We start from the raw sequence: 14,120 nt of genomic DNA on the forward strand, positions 1-14,120 counted from the left end.
ATGTCTATTCAAGTCCTCTGCCCACTTTTTAATCAGACTGTTTTATTTGATACTGAGTTGTATGAGTTCTTGTTATTTTGGGTATTAACCCTCTACTGAATGTATCATTTGCAAATACCTTCTCCCACTCACTAGGTTGTCTTTTTGTTCTGTTGATGATTTTCTTTACTATGCAAAGCTTTTTAGTTGGATTTAGTCCCATTTGTTTATTTTTTGCTTTTGTTGCCCTTGCCTGAGGCAAATTGAAAAGATGCTCAACATCACTCATCATCAGGGAACTGCAAACCAAACCACAAGATAGTACCTCACAACTGTCAGAATGGCCGTCATCAGAAAGACAAGAAATAAGTGTTGGTGAGGATGTGGAGAAAAGGGAACCCTTGTGCACTGCTGGTGGGAATGTAAATTGGTACCTATTATGGAAAACAGTATGGTGGTTTCTCTAAAAATTAAAAACAATTATCATATGATCTAATAGTTCCACTTCTGGGTATTTATCCAAAGAAAACAGAAACTAATTCAAAAAGATATGTCCCCCTTATGTTTACTGCAGCATTGTTTACAGTGGCCAAGATAGAGAAACAACTAAGTGTTTGTCAATAAATGACTGGGTAAAGATGAGGTATGTGTGTGTATATGTATACACACACACTGGAATATATACAAAAATGAGGTGTGTGTATATATATGTATATAGGGTGGGCCAAAAAGTTCATTTGGGTTTTTCCCTATGATATCACAGAAAAACCTGCATGAACTTTTTGGCCCACCCAGTATATACACAATAAAATATGTAGTATCTAAAAACAAATATAAAATGACTCGTAAACACAGAGAACAAACATGGCTGCAGACCTGGCGGGATAGGCAAACCAGGTGACTGAGATTATGAAGCACAGACTTCCAGTTACAAATGAATGGGCTTCCCTAGTGGTCCAGGGGTTAAGCATCTCCCTGCCGATTCCAGGGACATGGGTACGGTCCCTGGTCTGGGATCCCACATGCGGCGGAGCAACTAAGCTCATGTGCCACAACTACTGAAGCCCACACGCCTAGAGGCTGTGCTCTGCAACCAGAGAAAACAAAAGCCCGCAGAGCAATGAAGACCCAGTGCAGCCAGAAATAAGTAAGTCTTTTTTAAAAAAATTAAAAAAAAATGAGTCATAGGGATATAATGTACAGCACAGGGAATATAGTCAGTAATACTGCAATGCTTTTGTGTGGCGACAGATGGTAACTAGATGTTGCGATCATTTTGTAATGTATAAAAATATCAAATCACTATATTGTATACCTGAAACTAACACCATAATTATATGTATGTCAATACAAGTAAGTCAACCTTAGATATCTTTAGGCTACAGTGTGGTGGACTTGGCAAATCCCACTGTGGTTTTGGCCCCCACAGGGCATTCCCTTCTCAGGTTTTTCATCCGCCTGCTTGCGTACTTACGCCATACTGTGGCAGGATGCTCTGCACACAGCCCTCCCCTTGGCCAGGGCTTGGCCTGAACTGGCTGATTCCGTCGGGCACCTGGACGGTGATGTACTGGGCTAGGTTCTGCACGCAGCTGTAGCAGTGTTCCAGTGCCTGTTCTCTGGAGCTTCCACTAAACTGTACCCGGAACATACGACTCTTGTTCTGTGTGATAAATCAAAAGTTATCCTCAGCAACCCTCATCCTGTCACTTTACTTTTATTTACTGTGGGGTCTTCCCTTTGTTTGCAGGGGAAGGGGTGTCAATAAGGTAGCAGTTACCCTAGATTGTTGATGTGGGCATACAAAAGACAATAATTAGTTTTCTTTTCCCTTTTGGGAGCTGTGCCTCATAATATATTCATTTCCTTCAAGGGACTGACATCAGCAAAAATGGAAAAGCCCATCGTAAAGAAGGTCAATATACTGACTGCAGTAAAAGATCCATGTTTCATCTTACTCTGGAACAAAGATTGCATACCGTCTAATTGCTTAGGTGGAGAATCAGTGAAGCTAACAGTCCTGGCTGAACAAAAATTTCCAAACCTGAGTATATAGAAGAGCTAGCCAGAGAGATACCACATTAAACAAGCCAGTGAATCTGAAAAACAAAACTGGGTATCTGGGGACAGGCAAACGCTAACAGCCAATGTATCTCATTAATTTGCAGTGCCCTTTTATCCTTAAAGAGGCCAGACTTACTACACATCACACAGACAAATCAATCACGTGCTGCCTTTAATTAGCTGTATGATTTATATCCCCTGGCAAACCAGCAAATGTGGGAGAAATGCAATTGAAATTTTCAAGTGTGGCAACTACATCAAATTTATTTTACTGTAAGTTTAAAAATAGAACTAAATTGTATCAATAACAACAATAAACCTATTATTTTAACAGAAGTAGTTTCCTTTTTTTCTAGTCTGATATCTTGTCTAGTTTTAGAAGACTAAGCTTATCCAAAAGCCACCCAAAATAGGTGATACGTATTGTGTACCTTTATTCAATTTCTTCTGTAAAGAAATTTGGATGCTAGCATAGTAATAGCATTTTGTATTTTTTAAATACACAAATCACATTGCTAACTGGAAAATGTTTCTAACTATAGTTAACAAAATCCTGAAAGTTGCTGTAAGCAGAAATCCTTGATTTTCTTGTTCACAATTTACACGATTTAAATTTTTAGATAAAACCATCAAGCAAAGCCACATCTTTAGGATACAGAAAACTTGGCATGGCTAGGCAGTGGTAAGGTGTCATGTCCATCGACACTGCTGCCCCTTCACTGCCTCTCTTGGGTTCTCTTCATTTTTTAATTCATTAAATTTCTTCCCCTGAGTATAAAGGTAATCCATTATCATTGCCCCCTCCAACAATGAAAAAATATGAATACTTTTGAGTATTGCCTATTCATTTCCTTAGCCATTTTTCTCTTGGATGAATAATCCCCAAATTATCAAGAGTCTTTGAAAGCTACCTTTCCTGAAGGGATGGGGAAGAACTGATAAAGAGAACTCCACATTGAGTTTTTGCTAATTCTATGGATCTTCTGTGAAACTGAGCTTTCTTGTTTACAATTAATTAGCTATTTCCACCTCTCCCTAGTTTAGACTGTAAACAGGGACATCTATATGTAGCACCTTTGTATCAGCTATTTCCATGATGATTCTGTAATCAACCTTTTGAGAAGTAATCACATAAAACACTGCTAGATAGGATAGAAAACTATATACAAGAACTAGAAAACTATATACAAGAACTAGAAAACTATATGCAGAACAGATCATTATTAAGTATATAAGCAGGGCAAAAATCTCAGACCACTTGTCTGGAGGTATCTATCTATGTGAGTGTACACAACAATGAGTTTGGACAGTTAGTGTTTCTTTGGAATGTAGTTCCAGGAAATGACAAGGAAAGTTGTATGTCTGATAGCGTAACTGTTGATTTGCTCTATGTTCCTTCTATAAAATTCTCAGACAGAATTTGAACTTATCATCTGAAACCAGAAATACCACTTCAGTACATGTGGACCCAAGATAAAGCCAAGGTACGTCAGGAGAAATCTGAACATGAGCTACATCTTCATCCCACATCCTCAGCATCAAAACACCACAACAGAAAACCTGCCACTTGGTCAACCAAAGGACTCCTAGGTTTAAAATCTGGAGGCGATTTCTTTTTATGCCAGAATTAAAAGTCAGAAAGAGCTCCTTGTGAAATGAAAGTCTTTCATGCATACATAATAGCCACGAACTGTCCCAAATAGACCATCTCTGGTGTCTATCATCTAAGGAAACTACTGGCCATGCCACATGGCTTGTGAGGTCTTTAGTTTCCCAGCCAGGGATTAAACCTGGGCCCTCAGTGGTGAAAGCACAGAGTCCTAACCACTGGAAAGCCAGGGAGTCCCCAGAATTACTATATTTTAAGTGCCTTCAAGAAAATTATAGAGTTACCAAGGGAACATTTCATGCAAAGATGGGCACAATAAAGGACAGAAATGGTATGGACCTAACAAAAGCAGAAGATATTAAGAGGTGGCAAGAACACACAGAACTGTACCAAAAAAAGCCTTTGATGACCCAGATAACCATGATGGTGTGGTCATTCACCTGGAACCAGACATCCTGGAATGTGAAGTCAAGTGAGGCTTCAGTTCAGTTGCTCAGTTGTGTCCGACTCTGCGACCCCATGAATCACAGCACACCAGGCCTCCCTGTCCATCACCAACTCCCGGAGTTCACTCAAACTTACATCCATCGAGTCGGTGATGCCATCCATCCATCTCATCCTCTGTCATCCCCTTTTCCTCCTGCCCCCAATCCCTCCCAGCATCAGTCTTTTCCAATGAGTCAACTCTTCGCATGAGATGGCCAGAGTACTGGAGTTTCAGCTTTAGCATCAGTCCTTCCAAAGAACACCCAGGGCTGATCTTTAGAGTGGACTTAGGAAGCATTATTATGAATAAAGCTAATGGAAGTGATGGAATTCCAGCTGAGCTATTTCCAATACTAAAAGATGATGCTGTGAAACTGCTGCATTCAATATGCTAGCAAATTTGGAAACGTGAGCAATGGGCACAGGACTGGAAAAGGTCAGTTTTCATTCCAATCATAAGAAGGGCCGTGCCAAAGAATGTTCAAACTACTGCACAAATGCGCTCATTTCCCATGCTAGCAAGGTAATGCTCAAAATCCTTCAAGTCCAGCTTCAGCAGTACGTGAACCAAAAATTCCCAGATGTACAAGCTGGATTTAGAAAAGACAGAAGAACCAGAGATCAAATTGCCAACATCCACTGTGTTATAGAAAAAGCAAGCTAATTCCAGAAAAACATCTGCTTCATTGACTACACTAAAGCCGTTGACTGTCAAATCAAAACAAACTGGAAAATTCTGAGAGTTGGGAATACCAGACCATGTTACCTGCCTCCTGAGAAACCTGTACACAGGTCAAGAGGCAACAGTTAGAGCCAGACATGGAATAGCTGGTTCAAAATTGGGAAAGGAGTACGCCAAGGCTGTATATTAATCACCCTGCTTATTTATTTCACAGTACATCATGTGAAATGCTGGGCTGAATGAATCACAAGCTGGAATCAAGATTGCCAGGAGAAATATCAATAATCTCAGATATGCAGATGACACCACCTTAATGGCAGAAAGCAAAGAGGAACTAAAGAGCCACTTGATGAAGGTGAGAGAGGAGAGCAAAAAAGCTGGCTTGAAACTCAACATTCAAAAAACAAGGATCATGGCACCCAGTCCCATCACCAGCAAACAGGTGCAGAAAAAATGGAAACAGTGATAGACTTTATTTTCTTGGGTTCCCAAATCACTGCAGATAGTGACTGCAGCCATCAAGTTAAAAGACGCTTGCTCCTTGGAGGAAAAGCTATGACAGAACTAGACAGTGTATTAAAAAGTAAGACATCAGACATCACTTTGCTGACACAGGCCCACATAGTTGAAGCTATGGTTTTTCCAGTAGTCATGTACAGATGTGAGAGTTGGACCATAAAGAATGCTGAGCACCAAAAGAATTGATGCTTTTGAACTGTGGTGCTGGAGGAGACTCTTATGAGTCCCTTGGATAGCAAGGAGATCAAACCATCAATCCTAGAGGAAATCAACCCTGAATATTCATTTGAAGGGGTGATGTTGAAGCTGAATCTCAATACTTTGGCCAACTCACTGGAATAGACCTTAATGCCAGGAAAGATTGAGGGCATGAGGAATAGGGTGTGAAAGAGGATGAGATAGTTGGATGGCATTGACTCAATGGACATGAGTTTGGGCAAACTCCAGGAGATAGTAAAGGACAGGGAAGCCTGACGTCCATGGGGTAGCAAAGAGTTGGACACAACTTAGTGGCTGAAGAACAACAACAAAAGTGGTGACTTATATGTTAAAGCGTTCCCACCCTCCTTCAAAATACTTCAGTTCTTACAACTAATAGAAAACTCCGTGAAGAAACAAACGTTAAGGATAAGTGCTTATCTCTTTACACTTATCTTCATGTACACACAAGAAAATGAGGCTTCACCTTCTGGGAAGCATTGGGCCCATTAAATACTGACTCACAAGTGTGAATGGCATCTCCATGCAGAGATCTTAAGCTGCAGGCTCTGTAGCTAATGTATCAGGGTATCAGCAACACGAAGACATGGGCCCAGTCAGCACCACGTAGGAAGACAGCCGAGGAGATGTGAGAATCCTCACGAACGTGGCCATGTCTTCCTGCTGGTTTTAGATTCATCACCCAGATCTGTAAGAATTTCCCATCATCACTAGGACCCCAGCTGGAGCAGTTTACCCCACCACTAGCAGTGAATTCCTCTAAGTAGAAATTGGGGGTGGGGGAGCATGGAAAAAGGACTTCAACGTTTTCTTTGACCCTTTGTTTTGAAACCAAGAGGTGATACTCAAGGCTGAGGCCAGAGAGAACCATGAAAATATTCTTTGATGAGTTATTGGAGGTGAGTCACAACAGTGGTTTAGGATTATTCCTTTGAATCAGTCTTTTCACATAAGGAATTAAATGTTGACTGTTAGCCAATCAGCCAAGATCATTTTGATTACAATTACTGAAAAAAAAGAAGCCCATATTACAAACAGGCAGATCTTTTACAATCTACTTATTTCAGCCAAAGAGAAAAGAAACATAATCTTTACTGCCCCTTGAATTTATGTTAAATTTCTGTTAAAGGAACAAATATAAATATTTCTATTTATCAATTTATAGAAAAATGTTTGTTTTGCAATACTTGTAACTACAAGTTATCCAAGTTAAGAAACAAAAAAGTTGTGTACCCTTTGCCAAATAAGGCAAAAATAACAGTGTGTTGGCTCAGTATTAATATATCAAAGGATTAAAAAAAGTGAAACAAATAATGATCTTGATAGGAGTTAAAATTTAATATGTAATCCTGATAAAAGTTTCAGTAAATAAACTATAGTTGAAGGATATCTTCCTAACACGGTAAAGAATATCCAATCAACAGGCAGAAATATTGTTAACATCTACACACTTGTTCCCATTCAAGTCAGCAAGATGGCAAGGATGACTGTATAATTGTCAAATTACAGTGTTCTGGAAGATCTAGATAATCGAGTAAGGTGAGAAAAACAGTAAGTATAAACTATGGGAAGAAAATTATCCTTGTTTGCAGATTATAAAATTACTTTCCTAGAAATTAAATTACCAGAGCTAATAGCAGTTTAGTAAGGAGGCTAAATTTAAAATAATTCAGAAAAAATCTGGTACTAGACAGCTAGAAATATCTTTGGATAAAGAATACCATTCCAATAACAACAGGCAAAAGGATCCTAAACTTGAATATTTAAAAATCTACATATAAAGTATATGGTATATATATAATCACTTTTAAAATTATATAACTACACAAAATACATGCATTTAACATGTAATCTCTACACATAGAGAGTAAAGACTTTGAAGAGAAAAATTAGGCAAAAGCAGTAGACGGTGATTCACAGAAATACAGATGGCTGCTAACAAACACACACAAAAATATTCATTCTCACTAGTTACCAAAGAAATGAAAATTAAAGGAAGATGCTCATTTTTGCTTATCAAATTAGAAATTAGCTTTTAAATTTAAATTATATCACCCTGTTGGAGAGGACTTGGACAAATAGGCATTTTTACAGATCGTCAGTGCTGTAGAAACAGGAACGACCTATCCAGAGGGCACATCTGCGAAATACACATTCATACTTCTAGTACTTTCATCTCAAGAACTCTGTAAATAAATCCTAATGAAAATCAAAACATTTTTACAATACTGAAAAATCAGGAATTTGTTAACCGATTCATGGGGCATCCAAACAATAAAAATACTAGGTAGTCACGGAAAATCATGTCTCAAAGACTAAGACATGCCTTGGTATAATGTTCCAGATACAATGTTAGGAAAGCAGGATACAAAGCCCTCTGTAAACCACAATCTCCAAATTATAAATTATCTGTATGGCAGACACTGTTCACGGCCATGAGGCAATCCATACCAGAGGCTGGATAAGCCAAACATTCATTGGCTAATCTTGGCAGATCGGGATGACCACATTACACTGTTCTGGTCCCTGAGACAGAAGCAGACATCTTTCAGGGACTATGGGAGGTAGAGAGCCTTACAGGGAAGTTTATGCTTTCCTTATAAAAGGAACAAATGAAGCTGGTTTCCCACGAATGGAAATATGACAGAGCTGTAGTAGCCATTTTGAAAATGTGAAGGCAAGGCCAAGGGAATTGCAAAGGCATTGACTTTGGTACAGCGGAGCTGCTGAGGCAACTGCCAGCAACTGCCTGCTTCTGGCTTTTCTATTTAGTGAAAAAAATAACCCTTTATTTTGCAGGGTGGGGCCATTACACTTGGAATTTTAGTCACATGCATCGGAACGTTATTCTGACTGATACAATATATATGCCTAGAAAAAACTTAGAAACGTTAGTGATTTTTTTTGAGCAAATTATTTTCCCCTTTACAGTTATTTTTAAAAATTTTAATAACAAAAAAAATTAAAACTCAAATATCAGACACGTGGCATAATATAACTTTTTAGAAGACACATACATTCATTCAACGTGACACCATTGATAGGAGTCAGGAGACCAATGGGTGGTCCAGTTTTCTGATAGCTAGTTGGCTACTGGCTTATGTTGAATTCAGTCCCCTCACATGTAAAATGAAAACGGGCTCCTGAATGTTTTGAGTATGTGCTTCAGACCCCTTTGGCAGTCAGATGAAGCCAGAGGACCCCTTCTCAGAAAAATGTTTTTAATCACATAAAATATATGAGTTCAAAGGAAAACCAATTATACTGAAGTATACTTAGATAATTCATCACACTGTTAACACTAATTTATACTCTAATAAGATACATGCTTCCTTATTAGCGTACTCAATAAAAAGATCCAGCAGCAGGACTAACCACCACCATAACACTGGGGTGTGATGAGCATAAATGCCATTGAAGATATCTGAAACAGCTAAAAAGCGACACGAAGACATTTGATTTCTACTGGTGCAAGTGTGGTCTGATGCCAACAAGCACTGTTGAACGGAATTATACATTTCAGTTAAAAGTCAGTGAAAATCCATGCGGTTCATGGACCCTCTGAATTCTCTGGGGATCCTCTGGAGTGGCTTGTGCTCTTAAAGACCTCTTTCAACTCTCAGTTTATGAGCCCAATAAAAATTAGGATCTTTTACCTGAACTTCAGTTATTATCTAGTCAGTGAATGTTAACAGATTGGTTTTTACAGTTATTTCTGAAAGAAAATAATACAGGCGATTAGTTTTCATGTTGCTTTCATGAGGATCATTCTTTAATACAGCCAAGAAAGCAAACAAAAAGGAATTTTATTATTTAGTATTAAAGAGAGAAAAATGAAAAGACATTCAGTGAAGCATTTGAAAGCACACCACCTTTAAAATCTAAATAGCAAGACAAACAATGATGTAACTCCACCTTCTCCCAATTTGTTCAGGGAGATGGAGAATGGTCGCAGAGCTCTGTCAGGCAGGTGTTGACAGATCAATCACAGCCTGGTTCTTCAGCGCCATCCCCTTATTAACTATGCTTCTGCCTCTCGATAGTCCTTGTTTCATGTTTTGCTCAGAATGCAAACCTTTCTTAAACAAATGTGTCCTTCCCAGTACCATTTCACCTGCAAAGAGAAGCTCCTGCACCCACTCCCATACTCACTTAGCAGATGAGAAGTGTATGAACAGTTGCTTAAAAACAGTTCGCCACACAGAATCTTACCTTTATTGTTGTTCCAAACAACAGACAATCCATGCGTCTTACAATCTTCAACCAGTTCTTACTACCGATGAGTGAAAACCCCTCCTGAAACAAAATAATTAAGCAAAATTAGCAACAGAAGCAAAAGAGACATGAAGAATAGTTGTGATGCTGCTCCTTCGTATTAGAAAGTTGTCTAGTTATTTTATAACAAGCACAATAGAAATGACTCAATATCACCAACTGCCAAGGATGGCCCTTCCAATGAGTCCCAGTATCTCAGTGCTCTTCCTGAATCATGATCAACATTAACAGTCTCAGCTTGTATTGCTTTTCTTAACCTTTTCATATTGAAAATCAACAAACCATTAAAGATATTTGCTACAAAATACAATGTTACACCTCTAGGATTTGGCAAAATACAAGTTTATAATTCCTGGAAGCCAAAGGTTTCCATTAAACTGATTCATTAAGTTATCTGCCACATCCCCAACTATATAGTGAGATTTCTCTTCATGAGAATCTTTTTTTTTTTTGGATTTTTTTTAAAATTTTTATTTTTACTTTATTTTACTTTACAATACTGTATTGGTTTTGCCTTACATTGACATGAATCCATCACGGGTGTACATGCGTTCCCAAACATGAACCCCCCTCCCACCTCCCTCCCCATAACATCTCTGTGGGTCATCCCCATGCACCAGCCCCAAGCATGCTGTATCCTGCGTCAGACATAGACTGGCAATTCAATTCTTACATGATAGTATACATGTTACAATACCATTCTCCCAAATCATCCCACCCTCTCCCTCTCCCTCTGAGTCCAAAAGTTCGTTATACACATCTGTGTCTTTTTTGCCGTCTTGCATACAGGGTCGTCATTGCCATCTTTCTAAATTCCATATATATGTGTTAGTATACTGTATTGGTGTTTTTCTTTCTGGCTTACTTCACTCTGTATAATCGGCTCCAGTTTCATCCATCTCATCAGAACTGATTCAAATGTATTCTTTTTAATGGCTGAGTAATACTCCATTGTGTATATGTACCACAGCTTTCTTATCCATTCCTCTGCTGATGGACATCTAGGTTGTTTCCATGTCCTGGCTATTATAAACAGTGCTGCAATGAACATTGTGGTACATGTGTCTCTTTCAATTCTGGTTTCCTCGGTGTGTATGCCCTGCAGTGGGATTGCTGGGTCATACGGTAGTTCTATTTGCAATTTTTTAAGGAATCTCCACACTGTTCTCCAAAGTGGCTGTACTAGTTTGCATTCCCACCAACAGTGTAGGAGGGTTCCCTTTTCTCCACACCCTCTCCAGCATTTATTGCTTGCAGATTTTTGGATCGCAGACATTCTGACTGGTGTGAAGTGGTACCTCACTGTGGTTTTGATTTGCATTACTCTAATAATGAGTGATGTTGAGCATCTTTTCATGTGTTTGTTAGCCATCTGTATGTTTTCTTTGGAGAAATGTCTATTTAGTTCTTTGGCCCATTTTTTGATTGGGTCGTTTATTTTTCTGGAATTGAGCTGCCTAAGTTGCTTGTATATTTTTGAGATTAATTGTTTGTCAGTTGCTTCATTTGCTATTATTTTCTCCCATTCAGAAGGCTGTCTTTTCACCTTGCTTATATTTTCCTTTGTTGTGCAGAAGCTTTTAATTTTAATTAGATCCCATTTGTTTATTTTTGCTTTTATTTCCAGTATTCTGGGAGGTGGATCATAGAGGATCCTGCTGTGAACTTCATGAGAATCTTATTTTCAGATTCCTATGAATGGAAAAATGGAAGCAATTTGGTTTGGGATGCTGAATGTCTAGTTATTCATTTCAATCTGAAAAGAAAACAAAAAAGGCAGAGCAGGAGAGGGAGGGCACATAAATCTCAAGGGAGGGACAACTGCTGGATCCTAAAGGTGTAAAGATAGACTTTTCTGTAGCTTACTAATAATGTAAATAGAATGGGCTGCCTAATGACTATGGCTGCTCATGAGAAGTGCTTAGCATTTAGTACTAGCAACTCACTCGGGGAACTGATAAACCGACAGTATACAGAATCGAGCAACTGCATTTGCCTTAGTGTTAGTCCACCACAGCCAGTGGGGGCGCTGGAGGGACGCGAGATGTCTACAGCTCTTTATAAAAAAGGTTTCTGAACTCATCAAATCTCCCTTCCTAGATTTGGATATGATGAAAGCTACAACCTGCAAAGAAATTTGTTGTTCAGGAAAACAGTAGGTTAATTTCTTGACTTTTTTTTAAAGGAGAAAAAAAGAGACCATTCTAAAATGTTGATTCTAAGAATTCTATCATTAATAGGAGTCTTTTTTTTTTGGTAATGAAAAAACAAGTTAGGCAAACCATTTGTGATTTCTTTTTAAAACTCTCTCAGAATCAGCAAAAAGAAACGTATTCATTATTACCTCCAACATGTAGAAACTGCTGTTTAAAATGGAAGCATGTGGGAAACTGGTGCACACTGCTAGGAGGAGTGCACACTGGTACAGCCTTATGGAGGGTATGGCGTTATCAGAATTATGAATGCTTCTACTCTTCAACCCAGCAGCCTCTGCTGGACTGAGGATTCCCTTCACAGATCAGTTTGCACATGTGAAGTGATGCATGGATGGGGTTAAGCATTTCCATACTTTTAATGGTGAAAGATTGGAAACAACTCAGGTATACATCAACAGTGGACTGGTTAAATAAAGTATGATACTCTATGCAATGCCATACTAAACAACTGTAAAAAAACCCATGATGCTCTATATCAGTGCTGTCCAGTGGAAGTATAATTTGAACCACCTATGTAATTTTAAACTGTCTACTAGCTACATTTTAAAGACATAAATAAACTGGTAAAATTTTAGTATTTAATTTAATACATCAAAATGGAGTAGGGAATAGCAACCCACTCCAGTATTCTTGGCCTGGAGAGTCCCATGGACAGAGGAGCCTGGTGGGCTACAGTTCATGGGGTCATAAAGAGTCAGACATGACTGAGTGACAATATATCAAAACATGATCAAACACTGTAAAACATTATTAAGATAGTTTATGTTCTCTTTTTTTTGGTACTAAGTCTTTGAAATTCAGTACGTGATTCACACTTATACCACATCTCAGCTGAGATGCTGTATTTTAAATGGCTAATGAGAAATGCAATCCTACCAAATCAACAGAGTTTAGTGGGAAAATATTTTACAGTGCTTTAATTTTTAAACCTAAATTTTAAATTAAAGTTAAAATTCTGTTTTTCAGCTGCACCAGTCACATTTCAAGTGCTCAGTAGCCACAGCTGGCCTACAGCTCCCTTCCTGGACAGTGCAGGTCTTTATGTGTTGATCTGTGAGGTACACTGTTCTGCTGGAAAGCAAGCTACAGAACAATGTCCATGATGTGATATCTTTGTATAAGGAAAGGAGGGAACATACAAGGTATACTCTTATTATCTGCTTGCATCTACATTTTAAAAGGGCTTCCCTGGTGACTCAGTCATAAAGAATCTGCCTGCCAATGCAGGTGTCTGGATCTGATCCCTGAGTCAGGGAGAAGGAAATGGCAACCTACTGCAGTATTCTTGCCTGGAAAATTCTAGGGGCAGCGAAGGCTGGCAGGCTACCATCCACGGGAACGCAAAAGAGTCAGTCACAGCTTAGCGACTGAACAGTAACAACAACATTATAAAAACTGGAAGGATGAGTACACAAGAGACTAATAAAAATCATTATCTGTAGGGAGTGAGAGTGAGCAGTAGGGATGGGGCAGAGGTTGAAGTAAGATTTTTTACTATGTATCTTTTTATATTGTTTTGACTTTTCAACCACATTAAGCCTCCTATGCATGCATGTGGGAATATTTGGGTAAACAAGAATTCCCATTCCAATATGGCATAAACTCAAGGAAGAGATGAAAGCAGGACCTAAATAAATCCCTCTATGGGAACCCTGTACTATCTTTACAATTATTCTGTAAATCCAAAGCTATTCTAGAATAAAAAGTTTATTAGAAAATAGATGAGCGGGCCCTGGCCCTGGCCTGACTTCCTCTAGTCCTCTGACTTCCTCCCTCTAGTCCACTGTGGACCCCTGAGACTTCACTTGGCTAGCTCACACACCCCTCCATGCTCAGCCAGGTTGGGAGAGTTTTCTCCACAGACACTGCCGTTCCATGCGGCTGCCTCCACGTGTGGCATCACACATCCCAGTCACCACCCCGAGTGATCAACCTGGCATCCCACTGGGCTCCTTTCCTCACTGTTCCCTCAACACCAGCCAATGCCCAGGTCTCAGAGAGCCAATCCCCAAACAGCTTTCTCATCCCACCACCCTCCTAACGTACGCTGTCTCTGCTGCATCAGGCTGCT

The 14,120-nt window shown here is 39.1% G+C and overlaps 1 protein-coding gene across 1 annotated transcript in view; it reads right to left on the reverse strand.

Annotated features, from left to right (window-relative positions):
• The window catches only part of REC114 (REC114 meiotic recombination protein), a 111,310-nt gene that overhangs the window by 8,438 nt on the left and 88,752 nt on the right, over positions 1–14,120 (reverse strand). Inside the window, exons 3-4 of the mRNA XM_068993397.1 lie at positions 9,771–9,854; positions 1,454–1,642 (exon numbers count right to left, since the gene is read on the reverse strand). Of these exons, the coding sequence (XP_068849498.1) occupies positions 1,454–1,642; positions 9,771–9,854 (273 nt within the window). The remainder of the gene's footprint in view (positions 1–1,453; positions 1,643–9,770; positions 9,855–14,120) is intronic.

This window comes from Capricornis sumatraensis, chromosome 2 (assembly GCF_032405125.1).
Source record: "Capricornis sumatraensis isolate serow.1 chromosome 2, serow.2, whole genome shotgun sequence".
Classification (NCBI taxonomy): Eukaryota; Metazoa; Chordata; class Mammalia; order Artiodactyla; family Bovidae; genus Capricornis; species Capricornis sumatraensis.